This window comes from Hyalella azteca, unplaced genomic scaffold, assembly GCF_000764305.2.
Source record: "Hyalella azteca isolate HAZT.00-mixed unplaced genomic scaffold, Hazt_2.0.2 contig6532, whole genome shotgun sequence".
Taxonomy (NCBI): Eukaryota; Metazoa; Arthropoda; class Malacostraca; order Amphipoda; family Hyalellidae; genus Hyalella; species Hyalella azteca.
In genome coordinates, this window is record NW_025936691.1 from 620,312 (window position 1) to 648,296 (window position 27,985).

Here is a 27,985-nt window from a genome sequence, read left to right on the forward strand (position 1 = left end):
CCAGGATTTGGTTTTATAATCTCATACAAGGCGTCACTCTTGAATACTATACATACCAGGATTTGGTCTCATAATCTCATACAAGACGTCACTCTTGTATACTATACATAATAGGATTTGGTCTCATAATTTCATACAAGGCGTCACTTTTGTATACTATACATACTAGGATTTGAATTTCTGCATTTATTGCGAGGGTTAAGTAGAAAGTAATTAGGAATGGTAGATTTATTCAAAATACGATAAAATATTTTCTAGAAGCTATGTATAATTATTCAGTACGGAAGTGAGTTCCCATCTAGAATGTGATGATGGACGTTTAATTATAAAATGAAACACTTTACTAACAAACATTATGAAAATATACGCGATGTGAACGACCATAAATTCACAGTATTAATGAAAATAGTTACATAATTGCTGAAGATTGCAATGAATAAACGATCAATATGTTTTTGTGTGAGAACGATAAAATAATGAGTTAAATCTAACGTCCTCGAAGTGCTAGTTACAGCCCTCGAGGTGCTAGTTACAGCTCTCGAGGTGCTAGTTACAGCCCTCGAGGTGCTAGTTACAGCCCTCACTAAGTGTTGCGTACCTCCCTAAAGTTGCCAGGGTACTTGCTAAGTGTTGCGTACTTCCCTGAAGTTGCCAGGGTACTTGCTAAGTGTTGCGTACTTCCCTAAAGTTGCCGGGGGTACTTGCTAAGTGTTGCGAACTTCCCTAAAGTTGCCGGGGGTACTTGCTAAGTGTTGCGTACTTCCCTAAAGTTGCCGGGGTACTTGCTAAGTGTTGCGTACCTCCTTGAAGTTGCCAGGGTACTTGCTAAGTGTTACGTACCTCCCTAAAGTTGCCGGGGGTACTTACTAAGTGTTGCGTCCTCCCTAAAATTGCCGGGGTACTTGCTAAGTGTTGCATACCTCCTTGAAGTTGCCGGGGTACTTGCTAAGTGTTGCGTACCTCCCTAAAGTTGCCAGGTACACACTAAGTGTTGCGTACCTCCTTAAAGTTGCCGGTGTACTTGCTAAGTGTTGCGCACCTCCCTAAAGTTGCCGGTGTACTTGCTAAGTGTTGCATACCTCCCTAAAATTGCCAGGGTTCTTGCTAAGTGTTTCGTATACCTCCCTAAAGTTGCCAGGGTACTTGCTAAGTGTTGCGTACCTCCCTAAAGTGGACGGGGTACTTGCTAAGTGTTGCGTACCTCCCTAAAGTTGCCGGATGTACTTGCTAAGTGAACTGAAATGATATACACGGTGTTATAACTGTAATGATATGTATACACGGTGTTGTAACTGAAATGATATACACGGTGTTATAACTGTAATGATATAAACGGTGTTATAGTTGTAATGATATGCGCAGTGTTATAACTGCAGTGACATACACATAATTGATACTGGGATAAAGAATATGTCACTATAACTGAAATTAAATAAACATTATTATAACTGAAACTAAATATACATTGAGAAAACTGCAATAAAGTCAACATCACTATAACTGCAAAACACTACACATTACTGTAATATTAAAAGAGAGCACATTACTATCACTGCAAAAATATTCATTATACCGTTATTTCAAAGATATTTGCATTACTATAATTGCAAAATAATTCACATCACTATAATTTCGAAGAAATTCCCATTACTATAATTTCATAGAAATTGACGTTTCCATTATTGCAAAAAAATTCACATTACTATAATTTCAAATAAATTCAAGCTACCATTATTGCAAAGAAATTCAAATTACTATAATTTCAAACAAATTCACATTACTAAAGTTTCAAACAAATTCGCATTACTAAAATTTCAAATAAAGTTACTTTACTGGAACTGCAAAGGTTCTCGGCTAAAGCAACCCTATCAAAATTTTTAGTTGGTGGCGAGCCTGAATTAGGAACCGCCTAGGACTCGGACCGAACGTAAATCAGCTTCTCTATGTCCGCTTTTTGGTCTACATTCCGGCCCCCGAATCATACAGCTACCAGAGCCTGGTGAGGGGACTGAGGGGATTCTGCCAACTCCTGCCCTACTCTCAGGAGACCATAAAGTCGGCCAGGAGGTTCTGACTAGTCGCTGATTGCGATCAGTTGGCCAACTGACCCAGAATAACTTTGCACCGAGTGTAGTGACTATTCGGCCGAAGCCAAGGCGGTCCCCGAATTTTGTTAGGGAAGTAACCTTTCGTAGTCTGCCCCATTCAACTTGCTTTGCTCGACTATTCGTAGTCTCGAATTAAATATCGATGCATTTAATAATATAATTTATGATGAATAAATTTTCCGGGCAACTGAGAGTTGAGTTTATACAGCTTCTTATCAGCAGCCAATATTGTTATACTTATCGGGGTACATCAAAAAAGAATAATTACTGTTTAATTATTTTTAATTTTTTATATTGAATAGACTTTCATTAATCAGCAAAACAAACACCTTTATTACTAAAATAGCATATTTCCAGAACATTTAAAACCCAGGCATTGTATGTTGTATCACTTGTATGTACCGGTATTGATACACCAAGGGCATGCAAATATTCAAAAGCATGAGCTAAATTTATATTTCGCTACTTCCTTAGGTTGTACAGGCCTTTTATTTTTTAATAGTTCACAAAACTCTCACTCGACCTACTTGATTTATAGCCTTAAGTACTTGTCGAAATTAATTTAATTTTCAAGCAAGTTCAAAATCTCCTCCAATTTTCTAGGTTTGTTGAGTTTGCACCAATTTGCCTGGCTTGAATTCAAGCACCAAGATTGCCAAGCAAGTTTTACATTTTCGCCGATTTCCGTACCTTTTAAATTTTATCCTTTTGATTCGGACACTAATATTATTGCATACACTCACGCAGGTCTGGAGGGGAGTAATGTATTTCCAAGCCAGTTTAAAGTACCGCCAGAGCCTGAAGCCGAGCATCATGTCCATGTTGTCCATCAGTCTGTCCGCCCCGTACACCCATGACAACACCGTGGCCTCCAGACCACACACGGTCAGTAGGATGATGCCGCTAGCAGCGAAGTAGTCGAACAATTGGAAGACGTACATACCACCCTGTACAGTGGACATAACTTCAAGTTGGTATTTGAACCTGAGCTTGTATTGATTATTTTACCATGTACATACCACCCTGTACAGTGAACATAAGTTCAAGCTGGTATTTGAACCTGAGTTTGTATTGATTATTTTACCATGTACATACCACCCTGTACAGTGGACATAACTCCAAGTTGGTTTATGAACATGAGTTTTTATTAATTTTTTACCACGTACATACCACCGTAACCACCCTGTACAGTGGACATAAGTTCAAGTTGGTTTTTGAATCTGAGTTTACATTGATTCAACGCATGTTTAAAAAAACATCTGACTGGCATAATACATAATTAACTATTTCAATAGTAAGATTTAATTTTTTATGATGAGGTCTTAGAGAAAAAATGATATATAGACTACCGAAGTACTCTTGCAATTAGACCAAGAGTTCAGCAATTTGTATCTTTCATCAGAAAGGGAATATTTTGGAAGAATATCTAGATATTGTAAATAGGTATTCTATTAAAACTATGCCCAAATGCTAAATACACGATACCTGCATAACCATGCTGCATCCCACTGCAAAGTCCAGTAAACACACGGCAGCCACGACAATTTCTCGTCCACGCCGTGTTCTCAGAAGGTTCGGGTAAAGATCCACGATGGCTGTGACCACGGACTCGACTTGCACGAACTGGGAGTCCAATCCTACCATGAGTATCATGCAGAAAAACATGGCAGACCAGAGGGGTGCAAACGGCATCTGCGCCATGGCTTTAGGGTAGGCGATGAAAACGAGTCCGGGTCCTGAAATAACAAAAAACTATAGTTATAGCAGCGAAAAATATCAGCTGCAATTTGGTTATTGTGCTGTATGAATTTTTGATATCATGTAGATACGATGTATTTATGTTGTTTTTGATTTGTCTGTCTGTTGACCTAACGCAGAGCTAATTGTAATTATGGACTGTGCGCGTCAAAAAGGCCTCACTCACTTCTCACATACAGACCAGTTGACTGATTATGTCCACTGTTACTCTACTATTCCTAAGGAATACCTTTATCAAATAGGTATTCCAAGAAAAATATTCATACCAAAAGATATTCTTGTTGGAATGTCATTAAAAATAAAATATTCCAGGAATACCCTTACAAGAAATGCAACTCAGTACTCACTGCAGTAAGTGTCAGAGAGCGCATTTTCTCGTCGACAAAAACGTGAAGTCACGGACAGACAGACAGACGGACGGACACGGCGAGCACAAGAGTGCATTTTTTTCATAAATGAGAGAATGCAGTAAAAAGGGTATGCCACGACGAATAAACTTCCAAAAAACATATTCACCTATGAATATCATTACAAAAAATATATTTCTGTTAATCAACATTTCGCCGAATGACTCACCAGCTTCAGCCACCTTATCCATGGGCAGTTCGAGCTGCAGGCTCATGTATCCCAATACGCTGAATATTCCAAAACCCGCGAAGAGGGAAGTGAGGGAGTTACACGCACACAAAATAGCGCACTGCTTGGCAAAGTTGTTGTTGAATTTGTTGTAGGAACCAAGAGCTACCATGCCACCGAGGCCCACAGCGTACGAGTAGAAGATCTGAGTACCAGCATCGTTCCAGACCTGAGAAATAAGAAACTGTGTTAGCAAGCATTGTTTTTTAATGGTACACAGGGAATTTAGCACTAGGTATGTAGGTGTACATGAATTATGTTTTACCACAGCAAAGACACACACCAACTTTTGCCTAAAACTTCGTTATTGAGTTGAATATTTTGGCTTCCATTAGTAAATGGCTGTAAAATTATGTTAATAGATCATAAATTCAGATAGCAAATAAAAATTTTTTTACGATTCTTGGCATAAATTCACGATTTGATCCTTATTGTTGGACTCAAGAAATTTAGAATATCATAAATAAATATGAACGAGGGTATTTTTATACAAATTTCTGAAAGAGTATTGCTGTCTTTATGAAATAAAAATGTAAATTCCGTGCATGTGATGCAACAATAAATTCCGTGCAATAAAAATACGCACTGAGTGCTTGCAGACATGAAAAGTCATTTACAATTATATTTTAACCAGAATTTTCCTGAGCAGCGAGACACTTATTTGACTGAAAATTTTTTTACGTACGCGACAGCATACTTCTCATCGATAGAAATTTTTACAAGATAAATTGATACATTTCAGCTGGAGCTAATCCTGTGAGAGTGAACGGTGAACAGTTTAAATCTCATGATAATTTTATAATTATCACTATTATTATACATGCATATGCATATGTCGTACCAGTTTGCCGCATCCGTAGAATCAGCATTTCTATACTTTAGGAAGCATTTTAGGCTAGGTCAGTCAGCCAAGTTTTTTTCATATTTAAATATAAAGGAACTTGACCAAACTTGAACCAACCTATTCTAACTCTAACTGTCGATGTATGTTCTAACTCTAGCTCTAACGTCCGATTTTCTAAATCAGCAACGAAATGCCGATTCTACATGCAGCTCTGCCAAACTGGCTTCCGATTCCAGTGAATCGGTAATTCCGCGATTTCGGTACGACATATATGTATATTTGAAAGAAATTGAAGATGAAAATTTCTAAAGGAATAGCACCGCCTTTTGCCACCTCGTAATATTAATTATATATCCATTATAAATTAGGACACTCTTAGGTTTTTCCTTTTTAAAGCATGTAACCATAAATAGCTTTACACTTGTATAAAGTGTATAAGTTCCGCTTCCGAACTTATAAACTTCCGAAGTTCCGCTTTATTTATTAATACCAGTATTCGCAAGTGAGTGCAAATTTCATTTCAGAAAGAAGTGCGCAATATTTTCAACATCCTGGAAATTTCATTTCATGATGTAATTCATTAATTTGAATTAAAATTATCCTTGTGTAATTTTAACCGGATTGAGTAACACGGAATTCAAAAATCATGTGCCTGGCATTTAACGTACCTTGGCACGTTAAATAAACATATACGTATTCAACGTAACGTTATCCATGCTTGCATGTTTTTTTTCGTAACTCATCGGCAACAAGTCTGGCCCTGAAAATCTGACTTAATGTACCTGATGGTCGAAGATTTTCTCCCATTTAGGCTCAAGATAATAACGAATGCCCTCAGCAGCCCCAGGCAGCGTCACGCCCCGGATGAGGAGAGCCGTGAGCATCACGTACGGGAAGGTTGCTGTGTGAGGAAGGCATTTAATATCTTATACGGGAAAGTTTTTGAGTAAGAAAGTGCCGTTATTTACGCTATTTAAAATTAGAGATAAATACCATCGCCTGACCAATCTGAAAACCTGATTGATTGATTTTGAACTGACTTATTATGGCTATTGGGACAATTTTTCACGAATGGTAACATTTAGTCTGAAATATTCTGTCGCTCCAGCAACTAAGAAAAAAATTGTTTTACCGCTGAAAAATATACAAAAATTAAGTGAGATCATTATTATTATGGAGAAATCTTACCAGTGAAGTACATAATTTTCCCGGTGACTTTGACACCTTTCCAGATGGCGAAGTAAGTGCACACCCAACAGAAGATAAGACAGCCGAACAGCGGCCACACCATCCCACCCATGTCGTCAACGCCGTCAGTGATCTGCAGCACTTTGTTGCTGCACAATAATGTTCCCGCATTAATTCCTTATGGATGTATCTTTTTAGCGCATTTTCTCATTTATGGGAAAAAGGCGTTATTGTGCTCGTCATGTCCGTCCGTGACTGCGTCTACGTTTTTGCCGACGAGAAAATGCGCTCTCTGTCACTCCATGCAGTGAGTACTGAGTGATATTTTTTAAATAATTTTAAGACTGATTGTGACCAGAGCACCTCCGATCCCTGATAACTGTTATGGGTAAGGTGGCCCAGTGGTTACAATTCAGCCTATTATGACTGGAGCAGCGAGTTGTGGTTTCGATCCCAGATATCTGCTAGAGTTCTGGTTTAATCGGTGAGGAGGCCATGCGGTTAAATACAACAATGGAGCAGTGACTTGCATGTTCGAGACGGTAACAAGCTGGGAAAATTCTGCGATGTTGAGAACCGACGAAAGGTCTATATAACGGCCTTTTAATCAATGCTGACACAGCTGTTCTACATAAGTGTCATTTTTAAGGTAAACATGATTATTTTTGTGTTTATTCGTAGCTTCACTCGTCACAGCGTCCACTTTAGGTATACCAGTGCATTTATTCATGCTCAAGTAAAATATTGTTTGATTCTTTAATTTATTAAAGATCGAACTGTTGACAAACAACGCGAATTGCTAAGCGCAAGTCGAATTATTTTGCAGTTTTTCACTTTGGCGTCTATGATTATTTTTAGCCACAAAATTTCCATCTACGCTTCGACATTTTTTGCAAAGTCAAGGATTCTCTAAAAAATAGATAAGAATGTTAACTAAACCTCGCCTAATTTTTTTCTTGCTGTGCCTGCAATTCATTGATTTATTATTATCTTTATAATTATCATTATTATGAAGATACAGGCATTAATTATGTTTATTATTGCCACAATTATAAAGATACTGTTAGTGCGTCTCACTTTTGTCCGTATTTGCCATCATAATAATCATATAAATCATTTGTAACAGATTCTGATCCAAGGCTTCAGCAAATAACGTTGGCAGCAACACAACCAAAAAGACGGTCTCACAAGTACAATTGATACAAAAAATAACCTCTACTTAAACTTCTGAATCTCTTAGTAATCATAAAATATAATAACAATTTTATTTTAGAATGAAAAGCACTTAGGTAAAACAAACTTCAGTACATTTTTCACAATGAAATGTTTTATTTACACATTATTTGCCTTTTTCTTATTGATTTTGTAAAACGTGATGAGGACGCTATACTTTCTCGAGCTGTGAACCAAGTTCTCTTATAACAAATGCAAATTAATTCATTATATCAGACTTCTTTTTTTATGTTAATTTCGCGCTTCTTCTTTTAATTCTTCACATACTCCCAGAACTCCACGACGGAGTCCCGAGGTGTGATGTTCATAGACCGAAGCTCCGCCAGCGTGGAGTGGTTCGTAGCGTCGGAGACGCACGCTGCCGTGTTCCACCTGCGAGAAAATAATATATTATAATGTTGTACCACCTGCAAAACTGGTGCAATATAATGTTATACCACATGAAAAACTGGTACAATGTAATGTTGCACCACCTGCAAAACATGCAGGTACAAGATAATGTGGTACCACCTTAAATAGAGGTACAATATAATGTTGTTCTCGAGCGAAACAGATGCGATGTAGTGTGGCTTCACTTCTCAATATAAATTTAATTTGAATTCTTCGGTGCCAATAGGTATTCGAGACTGAAGAAAACGTTATCTCACAAATGGAATAATTTAAATATTACTGACTTGATTTATATTGAATTTAAAATATTTGAACTCATACGAGCCCGCAATTTTAATGAGTATTGTTTTTCATTTCAGTTATTATTACTTTTTCCTCATACGAGAAAAAAGTAATTCATTAAGTAGCGGCAAACTTTTTCTTCCGCGTATACATTCTTAAAACTTTTCAAGATACCGAATTCAATATCTTCTGAATAGCTCACCAGTTGCCGCAAGTGGCCCAAGGCAAAGTACTCTGGAAGGACAGCACAAAGTAGTACAGCGCCCACGCAATGATCACGATGTAGTACATGTTCAACAGGTTGCACACAGATATGGCCGCGTAGCCGATCCCTGTAAAACGAATTAGTACAGCAGTAGTAGAGCTGTAAAAATTGTACGGTACCTGTAAATATTTTTAGCGAACCTTTTGTTAGCTTAGTTTTAATAGTCTATTTTTTATGCGCTCCTATGATTTACTTGTTTATCTGACCTTTAGAGTATAAAAGCTAGTCAACGACGTATCAAATAGTTTCTTGTCAAATCAGTTGTTCGTAGCCCGCGTCAAAACTGCCAACAATATTTCGGTGCGTTGAGTTACAGTATGCCTTCTTATAACTTGCTTATAGTTTAGATGATTATTTGTTATATTTGAATATTATAAGCATACATTGAAGTTTATAGGGTTAATATATTTATGTTTGTTCTCACAGATACAATTTTTCATTCAATAAAAAGGAAATTTGTTATTTAAACCGTGGTTATCCTAAAACCTGAACGCGGACTTACGGCAACCCAAACTCAAAAACGGAAAGCGTTTTTACAGTACCTATTAGTATATCAGAAACTAATGCAGCATCAAGTAGTACAGCATAAAAAATTACAGAAAAAGTAGTACAACACAAGACATTACAGCACCAAGTAGTACAGTACCAAGTAGTGGTGCTGTACTACACCGTGCACCAAGTACTACAGACAACATGCGAGGAGAACAATGTAATGCATGTTCAACACGTTACACAGCGAGATTTTCGGCTCAAATCAACCCTATGATTATTGAAAAAGAAAACATTTTCGTGATATTACGAGTGGTCGTTCAAAAAAATTCTTGAAATAAATAATTTTTGATAGGGAATAGCACCACTTATGAAAACTTAATAAAATGAGGAAATTCAGGCATGACAGAAATCAGGAAGAATTCATACCTTCTGTGATTTTGAGGTTAGAAGAAATCCATGATGAACATTTGTGCAAATAATCGCATTATGGGATCAGGATAATGAATTTTTAAAGTGGATATTGTGTGCTTAGTAATTAACAGGACATAAGATGAAGGAAAAGAAATTTACAAGTTTCAAAGATTAAGGAAAAACAAAGTGAAAGTGAATAATCGCCCGTGTCTATGCGACCAAAAACATCTGCTGTGCAAAAATTTTTTCTAAACTGTGGACTGAAGTAATCAGTTCGATTAATCGCTCTGAATAAAGACAAGTAAGACTGGCTCTTTCACTAAAAAAATATAACTCAGTACTCACAGAAGTGAGTGACAGTGAGCTCATTTTCTCGTCGACGAAGACTTGAGGTCACGGACAGACGGACAGACGGACGGACAGACAGACGGACATGGCGAGCACAATAGGGCATTTTTTCCATAAATAAGAAAATGCGCTAAAAACGCTTCCAAAGTCTTATTTTTCCAAACGAATTATATACATGACCCCAAATCCTATCACCGATGTAGCGCCAAAGTCGCCCTCGAGTGTCATGTCAAATAAATATTGTAATTCCAAGAGAAATAAGACATTCCAATCATAATATTTTTTTATCATTACATTTATTATTTAATGTTCACTTAGTTTTAGGTTATATTGGAGACCGACTTCGACATGCTACACAGGAGAAAGCTTCAAACATGTGAGACGTGACATATGAGTCGCCTTAAATGCATATATCATTAACATGTAAAAGCCGTTATCATATGAAACCAAGTTAGATTTGCCCTTCAATAAAAAATATAAATAATTTAATCTCAGAGGAATTTTGATTTGGTTCGACGGTTAAACTAATTTGTTAATCTTTGAATAATTGTGTTAAAATTGGCATTAAAAAATTCTGGAAACTTATTATACTTCTTAAACAATATTTCCATTGTATTTACTACGGAAAAATTGTGCTTATTAGTTTGCAAATTGAATGCGTCGTTTATTACAAATCCAAAAATTAATATATATATGTAAATATTCACTATATATAAATATAATAATAATTTACTAAAAATTCAATATTACAAACGGTGTGTAGAAGTATAATTACTATTTGCATTAGTAATTAATCATACATTAAAGTGATTAAACAGTCTTAAATACATTCTCATGTTGATCAAAGTTTGCAGTGTCGTTCGCCCGACTCCAAAGTTCAAGACCGACAAGCAACCAAACTGAATGAATCGCTGTTATGTTGGCATGGCAGTCACCTCACCTTACATTGCTGAGAGATTCGTCTCATGCTCCTGAATGCTGTGTACACTCAAACAAATTAGTGTGACTTTAATTGACGGATATAAACTGTAATCAACAGCTCGCCTAGTACAGCTATAGCAAGATTGGACTCATCTAGCTCGTCACTAAAGTAAATATGTAGAACGACGACAGTCTAGTCTTGCAGCGGTTACACTAGACAGAATAGACGGGTGTAGTCTTGTGATAGCTGCACTAGACGAGCTAGATGAGTCTAGTCTTGCTATAGCTACACAAGAAGAGGTTGCACAAATGAAATAAAGTTTCAGATAATTCATCTGAAGAGTGGACACCTATTTAGGTATCCATCTAGTACTTTACACTACCTGATTTAGTTCCTAATTATTACCTCTGAAGAGCGGACACGTATTCAGGTATCTAACTAGTACTTTAGACTACCTGATTAAATTTCTAATAATTACCTCTGAAGAGCGGACTTTTATTCAGGTATCTAACTAAACTTTGCAATACCTGATTTAGTTTCTAATAATTACCTCTGAAGAGCGGACACATCTTCCACACAGATATTCCTCCTTCGCTCATGAACTGACCGATGCCCACCTCCAGAAAGAACATAGGCACGCCTCCCACCAGGGCACATACCACGTACGGGATCAGAAACGCTCCTGCAGAAATAAAATACGATAAATTTAATCGATAATAATATTCTAAATAAAAATTAAAGCTTCATTTCAGAAAATCTAAAATTATATATCCAGATTAAATAACAATCAGTTTTGAAGGTTGTCCAACGTAACCAAATGTTTGGAGATGCATCATCGCTCTGCCAGAATACCAGAAAAATATAACTCAGTACTCCCTGCAGTGAGTGGACAGAGAGCGCATTTTCTCGTCAACGAAAACTTGAGGTCACGGACGGACAGACAGACGGACATGGCGAGCATAATAGTGCATTTTTTTCCATAAATGAGAAAATGCGCTAAAAATACCGTCTCAACAGTGAAGTTTGGAGGTGGCAGCATAATACTTTGGTGTTGTTTACATTATGCAGGCCCTGGGTAATTGGAAATCATAGAAAGAAGGATGGACTCCGAAATGTATTGGGGCATTATTTAGAGAAGCCTCGTGAAGTCAGCCGAAAAATTAAACTTTCCTCGAGGTTGAATATTCCGACAAGACAATGACCCTGGGCACATGGCGAGGGCAACTCTTGGATGGTTTCAGGAGAGGGACATTGAGTTATTGGAATTTCAAGCCAATCAATGACCTAAATTTGATTAAAAGCCTGTGGGGGGAATTGAAAGTAAGAGTATAGGAGAGAGACCCAAAAATATTATTCAACTGAAAGAAATATGCAAGGAAGAGTGGGCTAAAATTCCAATAAGCATACATGTTAATCTTGTAAACAAGTATTCGAATCGGTTAGAAGCAGATTTGGTAGCTGAAGGTCACAAGACGAAGTATTGCATAAACTTGAGTACTATATGCGTTGGATGCTTTTTGAACCCTGACTTCTAAAATATTGCAATTATCAAGTCAACATTTAATGATAGTGCTGTTTTGATATGATATTTGAATTTGTATTTCCCAAGTAAATTTACATTGGAATAGTGTTTGTTTATGTTATTGTGTTGAATACGCTTCAATTAAATAAAGTTTATCCTTCGTGCCGGATACTTTTTACACCCACAGCATATATTACTCGTATTTTTTGAAGCAAATTCTTAATGGCTCATTGCCTTTGATGTAAATTTGATAATGATGATGATAAAATATAACGATGATTTTATAATCTAGCGATATTTTCTTTACTATTAGAGAAATACACCAAAAACTTTTAAATTACATCGGTTCTTACAAGCTGCCACCAATTAAGTGAGAGATGAAATTTAACGAAGAGTAGGTGTACAAAAAAAGTCGGCTCCTGCGCACAAATTGTATGGGCGAGATGAGTACAACATCGTCGATTGCCGTGGGATAAATGATAACATTTCTCTCAGAAATTCCGACCTCTCGAGTACTGCTCGATTGTTGTCAAGACATCGAGCTCGGCAAGATAGTTGTCAAGACGGCTTGATTGTTGTTTTGTCAAGACATCGAGCACGGCTAGATTAATTTCAAGACATCGTTACTGTCTAACGTTTTTTTTCATATTCAACCTGAAATACACTCTGCAACATACGTTGAATCAGGCTGATGTAACATCAACGTTCAATCAAGGCTGAAAATTTACCTATTATCCGAGCCCATCTCAATGAAAGAATAATAAATTTGAAGAAAAATTTCCGTATTTCAATTTCTGCAGCTACGCATGTAAGGTTTTTTTTTCTTATGAGGAAAATTAAAAAATGAAATTGAGAGATTACCTTTCATCTAAACACAAAATTGGATAATTTCTTAATAAAATTTGTCCATACAAATATCTTGTGTCCAGCACACTAAATGTGCACAAGAAAACAAAAAAATATCGCGTAGTTGATCGTCATTTATAATATACCACAATCTTTCAGACATTCTACTTCAGTTCCCCGTCTGAGGTCTTGTTATGAATAAGCACTCCAGACGTTACTGAGGCCCGTATTATTAACACGGTTAATTGGAAAAATAATACAAGCAAAATAGGTATACTTTAAATTTTGTTAAGAATTACAATTCAATGTAAAAAAAATATATTGAGTTTTATAAATAAGCATATACTAGGGTGCGTTTTGTTAACAATATCATACTGGGGTACTTATTTTTAACAAGATCCCCAACTGTTCCTTTTACCATTAAAAATCTTTCCAAGATTCTATTGCGCCTCTTACAATCATGAACTCTCTCGAACAGTCTCAATCGTTTCTCTCTAAGTCATTGACTTTCTCGGACAGGCTTAATCTTTTCTCTTCAAGACATCAACTCTCTCGGACAGTCTCAATTTTCTCTTTAAAAGACATAGACTCTCTCGAACAGTCTCAATCGTTTCTCTCTAAGACATTGACTTTCTCGAACACTCTCAATCGTTTCTCTTTAAAAGACATCTCGAACATGCAGTCTCAATCGTTCCTCTTCAAGACATTGACTTTCTCGCACAGTCTCAATCGTTTCTCTTTAAGGCATAGAGACGAAGTCTTGATCATTTTTCTTTAACATATAGACTCTCGAAAAGTCCTAATCGTTCCTCTTTGAGACATAGACTCGCTCGAACAATCTCAATCGTTCCTCATTATGACATACACTTTCTCGCACAGTCTCAATCGTTTCTCTTTAAACATAGAATCTCTCGATTGTATTCCGCAACTCGGACGACTGTATATAATTACGATACATCATCAGCAATGGTTATAGCTTACTTTCTTAATGATAATAATGATGAAGAGAAAGTACTTTAAATGACTCAATAACTATTTAATACTCTATGAGCAATATTCTGATGCAATAGATAACAATCATGTATTTTTGTGGAAATTAAGATGTAAATACCATAAAAAAAATTTAGAGTCGCCCCAGCTTCTGGTAAACCAAATCAGAAGAACAATAAGGTACATCAGAACAATAAGGTACAGATAATGATATCCATAATGCACGTAAACTAATGGTGATGGTACTTGCTAATTGATGGTAGGTGGTAATTACTAATTAATGGTGAAGGTAGGCTTTTTTAAAGTATCAAATAAATTTCGGTGTTACAATACCGGTAATGTGAGTGTTCATGAATAATTGAGACGACTCGTTACCATGAGTTGCCAGCTATCAATTGACAAGAAGCGTTGGTCTTCAATGATGACCCGTTATCAGTGTTGCGATATGTGAGGAGCAATGATGACCCGTTATCAGTGATGCGATATGAAAGGTGCAATGATGCCTGTTATCAGTGATGCGATATGGGAGGAGCAATGATGACCCGTTATCAGTGTTGCGATATGTGAGGAGCAATGATGACCCGTTATCAGTGATGCGATATGAAAGGTGCAATGATGACCCGTTATCAGTGTTGAGATATGAGAGGAGCAATGATGACCCGTTATCAGTGATGCGATATGAGAGGAGCAGTGATGACCCGTTTTCATTAGTGAAGGCAAATCTAAAAATGATATCTTAACATGCAAACGAACTTTCAACAAAAAATAATCTCAGCGAATCATGTATGAACTTAACCAATATTATCTCTTGGCCCAATAATCAGCTTAATGTTGCAGATCTATGTTCAGCGCAGGTGCAGGGAATTGCATTATCATGACAAGAAGTTCATGGTCAAGTTATATATATTCATTGGATAGAAAATTACCGTTTATGAAAAGAAACCGGTTACTTCCTTATTAAATTTCTAGTTAATGTCTTAATAATTGAAATATATTTATTAATTAAGTGCCAAGAATGTTCTGCATCCAACTCTTCGATTGCATTATTTGCAACCTGACAGCTTGCACTGATTATGAGTTTTCACATAACTCCCGATAAAAATTTAAACAGATTTATTTTTATCTAATATCACCTTCATATTCATTCTTCATCATCACAACCATCAATACCTTTCATCATCACCGGATATTATTTCGCCCGAGTCACCATCACCATTACCATCACCATCACCACGTCGCGACATCGCGGAAATTTCCCAGGGTTGAGCGGGTAAATTCCTCCCCACCGCTGCTCCCACTCGCCACTCTCCCACTCGCCACTCTCCCACTCGCCACTCTCCCCTCGTCCCTCTCCCACTCGTTACTCTCCCACTCGCCACTCACCCACTCGTCACTCTCCCACTCGTCACTCTCCCACTCGCCACTCTCCCACTCGTCACTCTCCCACTCGTCACTCTCCCACTCGTCACTCTCCCACTCGTCACTCTCGTACTCGTCACTCTCCCCTTTCCTCCACTCATCCCCTCCTAGAGCGCCACGGAGCCGTTATTACGAATATTACGAATATCGTGAATTTCATGAGAATAATTCTGATAATTTTATACATCGGCTCACTTCACAAGATCATCCCGTACTGGAACTGTTTTTTATGATGTTTATGTTGAATATAATCAAGCAGTAATAATTTAGGCCTATTCATGTCAAATTCAACGCACTTGCATATCTCCGCAATGTCACTTTTTAGCCTTTTCGTTCGAGTGCGGAGGCAAGGAAGCTGCAGATAACAACATGTTGAAGATAACCCTTATCGTCACACTATCTCTTATCGTGCAGTCGTCGTAGTACAATTTATTTCGTTCGTGATGGCGGCGTCGAATGTTCTATATGGCAATTATATGTTTTATGGGCAATTTATACGATAAAATTTCATCGTTACCATACCGTAAAGTTTGGCGGTTGCTTGAAAATTTAGTGTCGAGAGAAATCTAGCTTTCATGAAACGAAGCAATGCGGGATTTTGTTAATATTAATTTATTGCGAACGAACGATCCAATGCATGGTATTTATTGAATTATGTATATTAATTTAAGTCTCTCAGTGATCAAAATTAGTTTCTGATCCTTGATAAAATTACAATGTGCCATTAAACAAAAGAAGCAAGCAAAGAATTTGTTGACGGCACCATTTAATTAGTCTCGCGTCTCATCTTTCCATAGGACAAAAAGTAATGTAAGCCACGGTTTTAGATTACTTCTCCTCAAAGAGTCTGGAGAAGAAGTCGCAAAATATTGTACTACGCGTTGAACTTTCAAGTTAAACCTTCATCAGGCAAACGCACTGAAAAAAGAGCGCGCAATGATACCGATGACTGTTCACCATTAAATGAATTTCACAATAGCACACCAATACAAGCGCCAACGAGCCATTTGCTACGGCAAGCCAATGACAAGCTTCTTCTTAAATGTTATGCGCTATAGTATAAGTTCATTATTCAATTATTCAATCAAGCATAATCCTTTTCTGATAAGTTTTAAAATCCCTCCGGCAGAGATAATCTTGATTATTTCGTTATTTATTGTTAATCATTCCGTAGTCATGATGAAGCTTCTGCGAGCGCCATATTTTAAGAAGGTTCCATTTTCACGAATTATACAGTGGAATTCCAATGCGGAAGTAAGTTGAGTTGAGGATGGTCGAAACGCTTAGTTCTAACTCCAAGCTTGTGTCGGGTGCAATAATAATTATTCATCAAATTCCAGTTGATTACTGAATACCAGGTTCGTACACGGTGTTGTGGAATTCAAAATGGTTTTGCTGATGTGTACTTGGCCCACTATACTACTACTTTGCCGTTGTGTACTTTGGCACCGCCACCCGGTGGTATAAAAATGCAAGTGGTATAAAAAAATTTTTGTAGAGTAACACGTGAGATTAGGGAAATTCCACTTCTTCATCAGATGGCAAAAAAATGAAAATGGCTCTGTTCGTTCCCACAGATCGCAGTACTACTTAGCTATAATTCCTTTGCTGAACAAAAATTCCCCAATTTAACTTTAATTTAATCTAATTAATTTTCAATTATTAACTTCACCCATTAAATTGGAATTTAACCTGAATTTTCAAATTAATCGAAATTTAATTAATGACGAGAATGAACTTTTATGAATGACGAGGGCCGTTATCACCGATTATCACCGATTTCATTCAAAAGGCCCAGATTCACTGGACCGTTATCACCGATTTCACAATAAAACTCATTCGCTAAATTATTAGGGTTAGCGCGTACGATTATTTCTTCATACCAAGGAAACTTTTTCAATATTTTAGAAATGTTAATGACATTTCTCCTTTATTTCTTATGCCGATGTAAGGACTTTTAAAATAGGCCTGATACCCAACGAATGCGATGTTCATATTACTGACATTCACGAGCTAAGGAAAATCTTGCGAATTCTTTCACTGCTGCAGATGAACGTAGCACTGATACGCGTTTTTGGCGAGCAAAACTGGGTCAGGATGACTCACACAAGAGTTAAAACTGCATCGCTATTTGGTCAGAGTCTCGCTCATTTTTTTAGCGCATTTTCTCATTTATGGAAAAAATGCACTACATTGTGCTCGCCATGTCCGTCCGTCTGTCTGTCTGTCCGTCTGTCTGTCTGTCCGTCCGTCTGTCCGTCCGTCCGTCTGTCTGACCGTCTGTGACTTCACGTTTTCGCCGACGAGAAAATGTGCTCTCTGTCACTCACTGCAGTGAGTACTGATCGAGTTAAATTTTTTTGAGTGTGCCGAGTCCCGAGCCTGCATCCTCAGGCAGAGAAAGAAGCTCATCAAGATCCAACATAAGATACTCGACCGTTTTTCGATAAATTTTTTACTCATAATCGAGAAAAATTTCGAGAGAAAAAAATAGAGAAAATAGGAAAAATTTGCCTGGCCGAAGGAATGAAAGTTGACCTTACCTTCAGACAGTGGTAATTTAAACTGACGATAAAGGTCAAAAATCATCATGGGGTCTCTAGAAAAATATCATGCAGCCTTTACCATATTTTTAAAGATTTCCTGGGAGGAAATAATATCAAAGCATGACAATAATTAGTAGGCATGACAATAATGCTTGCCTTGCATATTTTTTACCGGTTTTCATCTAATTCCAATAATAAATACAATATCTTGACTTATGATGTACATTATTTGACGCAAGATATTATCGGACTTTCCGAGCAGGATTATATGCACGTTAAGCACTTTGATTTCTGAACGTTTCTGTGAACGTTGGTACGTCAAGGTACGTTTGTTGCCACTCATGACGTAGGTACGTTGAGGCACGTTTGTTGCCACTCATGACGTAGGTACGTTGAGGCACGTTTGTTGCCACTCATGACGTAGGTACGTTGCTGCTGCCACTTGGGCTGCCGAAGTGTACTGAGTTCGCCTCTTAAGTTTTGACTTTCATGCCCAAGTTGAATTACCCGAAGATCCAACTATGATCTGAATGATTATATAATTAATGAAGCATAAACTTTTATTTAGGATCTTCAACTTTCAGTGATGTGTAAATTATTATAATTGACATAAGTAAAAGATGATAGCAACGAAGACGGAATTGGCACCTTAATGCATGCACGCTGTGGTGGAGTGGGCGAGCTAGCGTCACTGTTTCTATTTTCGTACGATGAAACTCATTTATATATTAACTTGTACACATCAAACCCACTGAAATTAAATCAAACTTGCATCTGACCTAGTTGTCATTATTAACTTTATTTTCATAACACGTCATTTAAATTAGCGTACTAAATACGACTTGTGAATCTGATTACTTGAATGAACTATCAAGTCGAAGAATAATGCCATTGTTTGGTTCTAATCGACTTTCAAAATGTTAATTTGCTGTCAATATTTGTTCTAGTTGCAATATATACACAATTGTCCGAATAAAATTTTTTAATTCCTGCTAAATTTACTGTTTCAAATTTAGTTGTACTCCTTATAGAATTTCTACATTAATTAATTCGCTATTAAACTTGAAAATTTTACTCGTGTTACTTGATAAGTTTTCATTTATGAGAAACTAAACTTTCAATTCCCTTGAAATTTTTACCTTTGCAATATTAAAAAAATTGATTCAAATTAATTTAAACAGTATATAAATGAGCATTAGATAAATAGCTTCCTAGCAGCTCGAATTCTAGCAGCCGTGAATGACAGTGGCCTTGGTGGCCATGATGTTGGCACTCCTCCATGGCACTATCAGGGTCAAATCATCTATAGCGCTCAGTGCCAGATGGGGTAAATAGTAAGACCGTTGTAATGACTTAAATGACTCACGTGTCAGGATGTTGACACACAACTGTTGCTATTAGGTCACATGTGTCAGGATATTCACACGCAACTGTTGATAATATGACACACTTGTCACTTATTCAGACCGTTATAATTGACTGGCACCTCAGAATTACCAGTATAACGATGCTCAACGAGAAAAAAATGAAAAAATTGCATTTATTTTTAAATTATTATTCAATTCATTGATTAATTTCTTCGAACGACATGTTGACGACTATAGTGAACAAAGAACAAAGTTACTTATTTCTATCAGGATAATGTTTTTTGTCATTATCTTCATTCAAATTACAATTAGTTATTGTGATAAATTAGTACAATTTAAGACCATATTTTTGAATGGTAAGAAGACTTTTCAGATTTATATACGATTTTTTACTCTTTATCTTTCGAATAATCTTTTCCTTTTAATTATCCCATTTGTGCTGGAAAAAGAATGAAAAGATAAACCAATTTTCGAGTTGAATATGAGTTGAATATTTCTGTATGAAGCTTTTTCTAAACTCAGGATTTGCATCGCGGGAAGTTGCTATGTTACGGCTGTATACTCTTTCAAGTAAATGACACTAAAATATATATTGTACCAACGTCATCATGATTATATATTAGTCTAAATAATCATTAGAAAATCTTATGCTGAATTATAGGACACTCATCATCACTGTCCATTGCATAAATATTTATTATAAGCAGGCTTTAAACTATAGCTATTGCATCTCTGAAGGCAGCACAGGATGCATTTGTGGCTAAATGTAGAATTGCAGTGCAGGAAGCATTTGGTTAGCTTTAATGCTGTTTGATTTAGCCATGGTTCTTACATTAAGGTCGGGCATTGGCCACATTCATGAATCTCTGGCACAGCGTTAATTTGTTTAACGTTATTGCATGAGTCGTTAGCATTATATGTGTTCGTGTGACATATACTTTTGGGGGTTGTCTGTAAACAGCGCACATCGTTTGCACCGAGATGACATGTCTCTTACTTATGTCTCTGACAGGTACGGCTGGTATACTCATGTCTCTGACATGTAAGGCTGGTGTAATCATGTCTCTGACATGTAAGGCTGGTGTACTCAAGTCTCTGACATGTACGGCTGGTGTACTCAAGTCTCTGACATGTACGGCTGGTATACTCATGTCTCTGACATGTCCGGCTGGTGTACTCAAGTCTCTGACATGTACGGCTGGTATACTCATGTCTCTGACATGTCCGGCTGGTGTAATCAAGTCTCTGACAGGTACGGCTGGTGTATCATATCTTTGACATGTACGGGTGGTATACTCATGTTTCTGACATGTAAGGCTGGTGTAATCATGTCTCTGACATTTAAGGCTGGTATACTCATGTCTCTGACATGTACGTCCGGTGTACTCATTTCATTGATGTGTACGGCTGGTATGCTCAAGTCTCTGACATATAGGGCTGGTATACTTATGTCTCTGACATGTACGGCTGGTATACTCATGTCTCTGACATATTGGGCTGGTATACTTCTGTCTCTGACATGTACGTCCGGTGTACTCATGTCATTGATTTGTGCAGCTGGTATACTCAAGTCTCTGACATATTGGCCTGGTATACTTATGTCTCTGACATGTACGGCTGGTCTACTCATGTCTCTGACATATTGGGCTGGTATGCTCATGTCTCTGGCATGTACGTCTGGTGTACTTATGTCATTGATGTGTACGGCTGGTATATTCAAGTCTCTGACATATAGGGCTGGTATGCTCTTAAGTGTAGACTACCTAGAAGAAATTACATGCTATTAAGTCATCTCAAGTTGATGTATTTTACTTGCCAGAGAAGCTTTTTTTAAACTTTCTTAGTTGATTAATTCAATAACTAAACATAAAATTCGAATGCGCACAATTTGAAGAAAACGAATTCTTCCTATTCTGAAGAATTCATTCCGTACGGCGCTTGTCCTTCGATCAAATATGCGAGCATTCATAGCTTTCTTTGTTGAAAAGGGCGGGCTAAAATTTTTTAATTAGCTCTGTGTATAGGTATAATAATCTACATGTACTTTTGATAATTGTTTCGATCCAAATAACTACATTGAAAGCGTAGAGTACATTTTTTTAGACCCGTAATGTTGATAAATTTCATCATCCAAGACCATTAACCGGAAAAGAGTTGCCTGTGGCTGCTGGGACTAATTTCCCTGAGTCAAACTATGAGGCCTTTGGCCCCATAACGTTTGTCAGTCAAACGTTTGGCCGTTGGCCAAAAATGTAACTCCCACACTAGCAATAAAGGCAACGCTCAGCATAAACATGCACAGCTACACTTAGCCTCAGAGCTACGTAGTCGCACGTAGACCACGCTACAATTAAGCACAGCATGCCACACCAGTTCCGAAACGGCTTAAAGCCAAAACGCCTCAGCGCCAATACTCAAGTTGGACTCATCTCCATGGATGTGCAACACAAGTAAGACCCTAACTCAACACTTACATTTTCAAGCTCGTGGCAGCCAATCACCGGCTTAAGCTTGACAGGCTTGCTCTGTTTGTCCTTGCTGCCGCCAAAGAGGTAAGGTTCGGTCCGGTTAGGTTTGTTTGGGTGGAGGGTCGGGGTAAGTGATGAGGTAAGCCCCTACTGGAATTACAAATCCATGAAGACAAGACTGACTTTGCCTGTGGCTGAGGACTTACGAGGCGTTATTGGGGCACATAAGTTCATTAGTTGCTCTAGTCAGTAGCCTGCTTGCACATGGGAAGGAATACAATATTGGTAGTGAAATTGAGCAAACCTAGCCACTAACTTGCATCCCAAACTACGCGTTTATTGTGCGACCTGCAGTTCATGACGTCACTCATAGCATTTCTAACTATCGTTGGTTCGATCTTGCGTTGATTCGCGAGTCTCGTGTTGAATGGATAATGAAGCAAGCACCTGGCACACTATCCTGAATTCTTCCGACCTCGCACAAAATAAATAAGAAAAGTATGCTAGCCAAACCTTCCTAGCATCACCGAGGGTATTAACCTTGCACCAACAACACTTCCTCATTTTGGTATCAGCTGAAAAGTAAACTAATTTGAATGGCAAAATGTATCTACTTTGTTATTTTAAAATAATGAAGCGCCAAAAAAATATAGCAAATGTTACAAAATCGAAGAAATAATTTGCACGAACTTCATCGTCATTCACCGCTCACAATGCATGGTTCATCTCTTCGTTGTTATCACCATTAAAGACATCCTCACCCAGTCGGCAGTAACACTACGTTAAATTATGTACTAAAAAACTCTGGGTAAACATTTCACTGATCTACGCACTTGTGACCATGTACAATGAGGCTAAGGTTAAACGTAGCACTCGTGATAGACCAACGGACTCTGCAGTACATTCTGGCACAAGAATCTGCGCTCTGATTTCTGAGAAACAATTCGATCGAAGTTGCGTCGGCGAGAAAGGATGTGATGTCATTCGTTTCTTTTATCAGTGATATTCAAATTGCGTACGGTGTACGCATGAATTTTTATTTTACTTTAATTTTTTATTTTATAGAATGCATAATTCGGGTGGCTCTGGCGTGTGAGTATTATCAAATAAAATTGTTGTTCCCGGCAATGTTCTGCTATTGATGGTCGTTATATCAGCCGCAAATTGCCTACCGGGCATTCTACCGAATCAATACATGTATAACAAGCAGAAGATGAGAGGCCTTATCTTAAGATTCTTATCACACATGATGTCGAGACTAAGACTAACTTGTTACGGTGAACATTACAAAAACAAACAAAAGTTGTTGGGAATTAAGGGTGTTTATGTTGTTGGGGACTAATCAATAAATAGGCTTTCTTTGACCCCGAACACTTGGCCAATGATCGCAAAAAAAGGATTAATAAAAACTGATGAATTAAGAACTATAATGATAAATGAACGATAAATACAAGAAAACAAATATCAAAAGTATAAACCGTGTGTCTTTCTAGCCATTGCCTCTTAATTCCTAATCATGTCCTGGGTTCGGAGCCTCGCTCCGTGGCGGATCAAATAACAATGACAAGATACAGGGCGGGTCTACACGAGGTGATGTAATAGTTGAACTCAAAACACAATGACAAAAACTCAAAAATAAAATGACAAAACATGTAACCTAACTATCAATGAAATTGTGATTTTTAAAGGCGGTCCCTAACATCACCCACCACCAAGTTCAAAAATTCTATTATTGCACTTAACAATCCTATAGTATTTGAACATGTACGGGCGATCAAGATTGAAGCATGAATCAGGCTAATCTAACACGAAACAGATCAAGATTTATTTTCTTTACAGCTTTATTACATATAAATATATACGCTAATTGGTTTAAAATTCTTACAAGATTCTTATTTACATTTAATTTACAACGACGCGATCAATATGAAACCTTAGGATATACACACGAAATAGCGCATCTGAAAAATTCAAAGTATGGAAATTCTGCGAACAATACGAAGCCTCTAAAACCCAGAAATTTAGCACCAAGTGTCTAACGTTATGTGAAATTTCGGCTTCGATAAACTTTAAGCTCCTTGAAAAATTTCACCTTCATATTTTCTGCACCAGGGTTCCGACGCGCCTTCTTTATAATCTCTAATACTTTCCCGCACATACTTCAGATGATCAGTCGCAGCCTTTAGCGAATTCTTCCTCATAATTTCCTCCATCGTATCACCTGCATCACCACTCATTTCAAGTAAATCTGACATATTTTCTAAAAATCTGTAGTTAAATCTCCCCGATACAGTCACTGCTCGGCTCAACAAGTCTTCTTGCGCAGACATCTCCTGCTCTAACCATCGAACGAAATTGTCTCGTGAGCGACTATCCATACTATTAGTTAAACTTTCAGTCTCCACCAGCAAAGAAATTGAGTTTGACACATTTACTTGCCCACATGGAACATTCTGGCCAATTGCTCTTGAACCCTCATGCTCTACGGTTTCGAGTCTTTTCTCATCAACCATTTCTTCTACCTCCTGCTCAAAACTCCAGTCGAGTGCACCTCTTTCGCAACTGGATTGGTTCGGTCTTTCGGGAAAATCCGCGTTGTGGTCTTGTAACGTGACGTAGAGGTGATACTCGGCCCTTAATTCATGAAATTTCTCGACAATATCACCATCATGCATATGTTTAGATACGGGTTCATCACCACAAGCTTCGTCAAGGAAATCACATGCGTCCGGCTCATTGCCTCCGTCATCCACTTCACTCGCCTCGGCAGTGCATCCACTGTCACTCGCACAAGCATTGGATAACGATAACTCTACACTGTTCGGTAAAAGCACATTTTCCATCAAATCTTCATTCGAGCAGGGCAAACACGAGTTCACAGCTACAGTATCTACAGGTCTAAATAATCCACTTGAACGGGCTATTTGTAACGTCTGTCTATATTGACACGCTTTAGCACGAGGCAGTCTGTAATTAGGGCATTTACGGATGAAGTGTGTTCCTGAACCACAAATGAAACACTGTTTTAACAGAACCCGACACTCACGACTCATGACCGGCGCGGTGACAGAATTCACAATCGCTTTTCCCAGGATGGGACAGACGATGCAGCTGAATCGTTTGGTGACGTCTGGCCGTTTCGAGGAGCTCTGTAAACGCTCTTCTTCCCACGAGGTTCTTGTGCCTCGGGCTGCGCTTCCGACAGTTGGGGACGAAAGCGAACATTATCATGCAGCACGAAGTTACCGGACTCTATTACGTTCGATGACACACACTGAGTTTCGAAATCACGCCTCTTCCTCACGCGGGCAAAGTTATTCTTCGGCGCTACTCGGCCGTTCTGAAAGTATAGCGCCCAACTGTTCTTGAATTGACGTAATATGTCTTGAAGTCCTCTTGGCTAAGACTTTTCTCTGATCACAAGTCTCAAGAAAAATCTAGTAAAATAGTGCAGATATTCTTGAACCAAAACAGACTCTTCATCTCCAAAGGACGCTGAACAGTTTCAGCCACGACCACTTGCCATTTCAAAACGGTAGATCGTGCGGGCAACAAGCAACACAAATTCGCGGAGTCCAGTGATCAGCTTTCAGGCGCGTTCGGATATCCACCACAAGAGACGAGGCTCCGAAAAACACGGTATTGTGAACGTTACGTTACTTTAGATGAACAATACTTACCCAGGTACGATTACAACTGGCACGGCATCATTATGTTGGGGACTAATCAATAAATAGGTTTTCTTTGACCCCAAACAATTGACCAGTGATCGTTTATAAAGGATGAATAAAAATAAGGAATGAAAACCCATAATAATAAACGAACGATAAATACAAGAAAACAAATTACAAAACTTTAAACCGCGCGTCTTTCTGGCTTTTGCTTATTAATTCCTAATCATGTCCTAGGTTCGGAGCCTCGCTCCGTGGTGGATCACATAACAATAACAGGCGGGTCGTCTGCACGAGGTGATGTAATAGTTAACTCAAAAACAAAATGACAAAACACGTAACCTAACTATCTATGAAATTATTGCATTTAAAGGCGGTCCCGAACAATGTATATTGGAAGAATTTAGCCAACAAACGCAAGTCGTAGTTCCCTTTTAAAACCGAAAAATGGAAATGATTCTTCACACGGAAATAACTGATATTAATATGATCGCGTTTTTCTTTTATTATAATATGTATTGGATTAACAGTATATCTCAATCCATATTTTTATTCCAAAACACCACTTACATTTTATTCTAGATACGAGCAAATAACAAAATTTTCATTCAAGCATCGTCGGCGATCATTCTTGATAAAACATCAACCATGCTCACCATGCGATTATTTTTTAATTTTCAGTTAAACTTTATATCCATGCCCTGGAAAATTCGTTTGAAATGACATCTCTCCTTCTTGTGATAATTCGTAGACGTTTAGTTGGCTGCCCGCCGCTATCAAAGCACTTAGCGCTCAGGTGTTGTTTCTCGCGTGGATTATTAGATACCCTATTTAGTTTTTTATAATTCAGTTGCAGACAGAAATTTTAACTGCACGTATTATTTGATATTTGTCATGAACGAAATTGGATCTATTAACAAAGGCTGCCAGAATATGAATAGATCAACTTGATTTTTTGTGAAGGATTTCCGTTTACGCTGTTTGCTGTCTTGCGTTGATGCCTAATAAGTTGTTGCCAAGCGAGCTATTTGGCGTTCAAAATGTAAAAAATTTAGCGATTGTTAATCTACATTTTTGTGAATTTATCTAATAATTTTCTCGACTTGTACATTTCTTCGAGTAAAATAGAGACGCGAAATTTTGCCAAGCACTGATAAGCAAAATATTAATTAATAAAGCACGATAAATAAATGACTACAAATAAACTTCATTCAAACCAATCTCTTCTATACTTGGTATTGGTCTCAAATGTCTCAATGTAATAAAATAAAAATGTCACCCTAAAGTCGTCAATGAATGAATATATAATCAATAAATAATCGATCAAGTTTTCAGGACAATACAATGTCTCTTCAAACTATCAATGAATGGTCAATTATTAATAATAAATTAATAGCAATCAATATATTATTTATTAATTTGAGGAACAATAAAATTTCCCTCCATACTTATACCTGAAAATTGAAATACAGATACAGCGACAGACGTATTGACCTCCACCATTCTTGTAGCACAGATACAGCGGCAGAAGTACTGACCTCCGCCATTCTTGTAGCACAGATACAGCGACAGAAGTACTGACCTCCGCCATTCTTGTAGCACAGATACGGGAACCGCCACACATTCCCCAGTCCCACACAGAAGCCGATCACGGATAAGATGAATTCAAACTTGCTGCTCCATTGCTCCCGCTCGGCGCCTTTCTCGGCCATGATCACTTATCCTAATTGAGAGATTTAATCTATTTTCGGTAACAAATATGTCCTGCTGTAGTGACACTACTTGTAAGAGTTTAAATCAATGTCGGAGTTGCACTTTTTAAAGCTCACTTTGAGAAAAAATTGTAGTCAATCTTTTAATTGCACTTCGCTGAGTTCGCTCATTCAAAAGTTTTCAGTCCATAAATATTGTTTTCTGAGACTGGCAAATTTAGTGCATAATCGGAAAATATTCATTGGGATGCAAATGTTCAGAAAACCTTTTTCCTAGTAACGTATAAGGAGTAGCGTAAAATGACCCAACGCTACACACGGCAACACCTGCTGAAGCAAACCAAATTCTGACGCAGCCACCACGTAGTTCACCTCACGAATGCGCTGTGGCCCCCATGCTCGCCCCCCTTTATAGACCTCAGGGCCCCCACCCCCTCCCCTCGCCATCTCGGTCGCGTACTGCTTGCCTGTGGCGTGGCGCCTGCTTTTTTTATTCTGATTCTTTTTTATACGTTACTAGATTTGCTTTCTTGAGATATATGCTTCATAAAACTAATTAGAGGAATG

At 37.8% G+C, this 27,985-nt stretch overlaps 1 protein-coding gene across 1 annotated transcript; it reads right to left on the reverse strand.

Moving 5' to 3' along the window:
- Positions 1-1,364: 1,364 nt before the first annotated feature.
- Positions 1,365-27,785, reverse strand: LOC108666862 (sodium- and chloride-dependent creatine transporter 1). Its single transcript, XM_018153801.1, has 10 exons — positions 27,289-27,785; positions 11,428-11,559; positions 8,642-8,771; positions 8,035-8,139; positions 6,535-6,683; positions 6,129-6,247; positions 4,443-4,671; positions 3,594-3,844; positions 2,852-3,055; positions 1,365-1,370 (listed from the first exon to the last, which is right to left on the reverse strand). Exons 1-10 carry the CDS (start codon positions 27,416-27,418, stop codon positions 1,365-1,367), a joined length of 1,455 nt encoding a protein of 484 aa, XP_018009290.1. The 5' UTR covers positions 27,419-27,785.
- Between the last annotated feature and the right edge of the window lie 200 nt (positions 27,786-27,985).

Excerpts from the sequence above, each read along its gene's own strand:
- LOC108666862 (XM_018153801.1), bottom strand. The coding sequence starts at position 27,418 with ATGGCCGAGAAAGGCGCCGAGCGGGAGCAATGGAGCAGCAAGTTTGAA. Across the intron at positions 6,248-6,534 it reads GAAAATTATGTACTTCACTG|CAACCTTCCCGTACGTGATG; the intron begins GTAAGATTTCTC and ends TTCCTCACACAG. Across the intron at positions 4,672-6,128 it reads AGAAAATCTTCGACCATCAG|GTCTGGAACGATGCTGGTAC; the intron begins GTACATTAAGTC and ends CTTATTTCTCAG.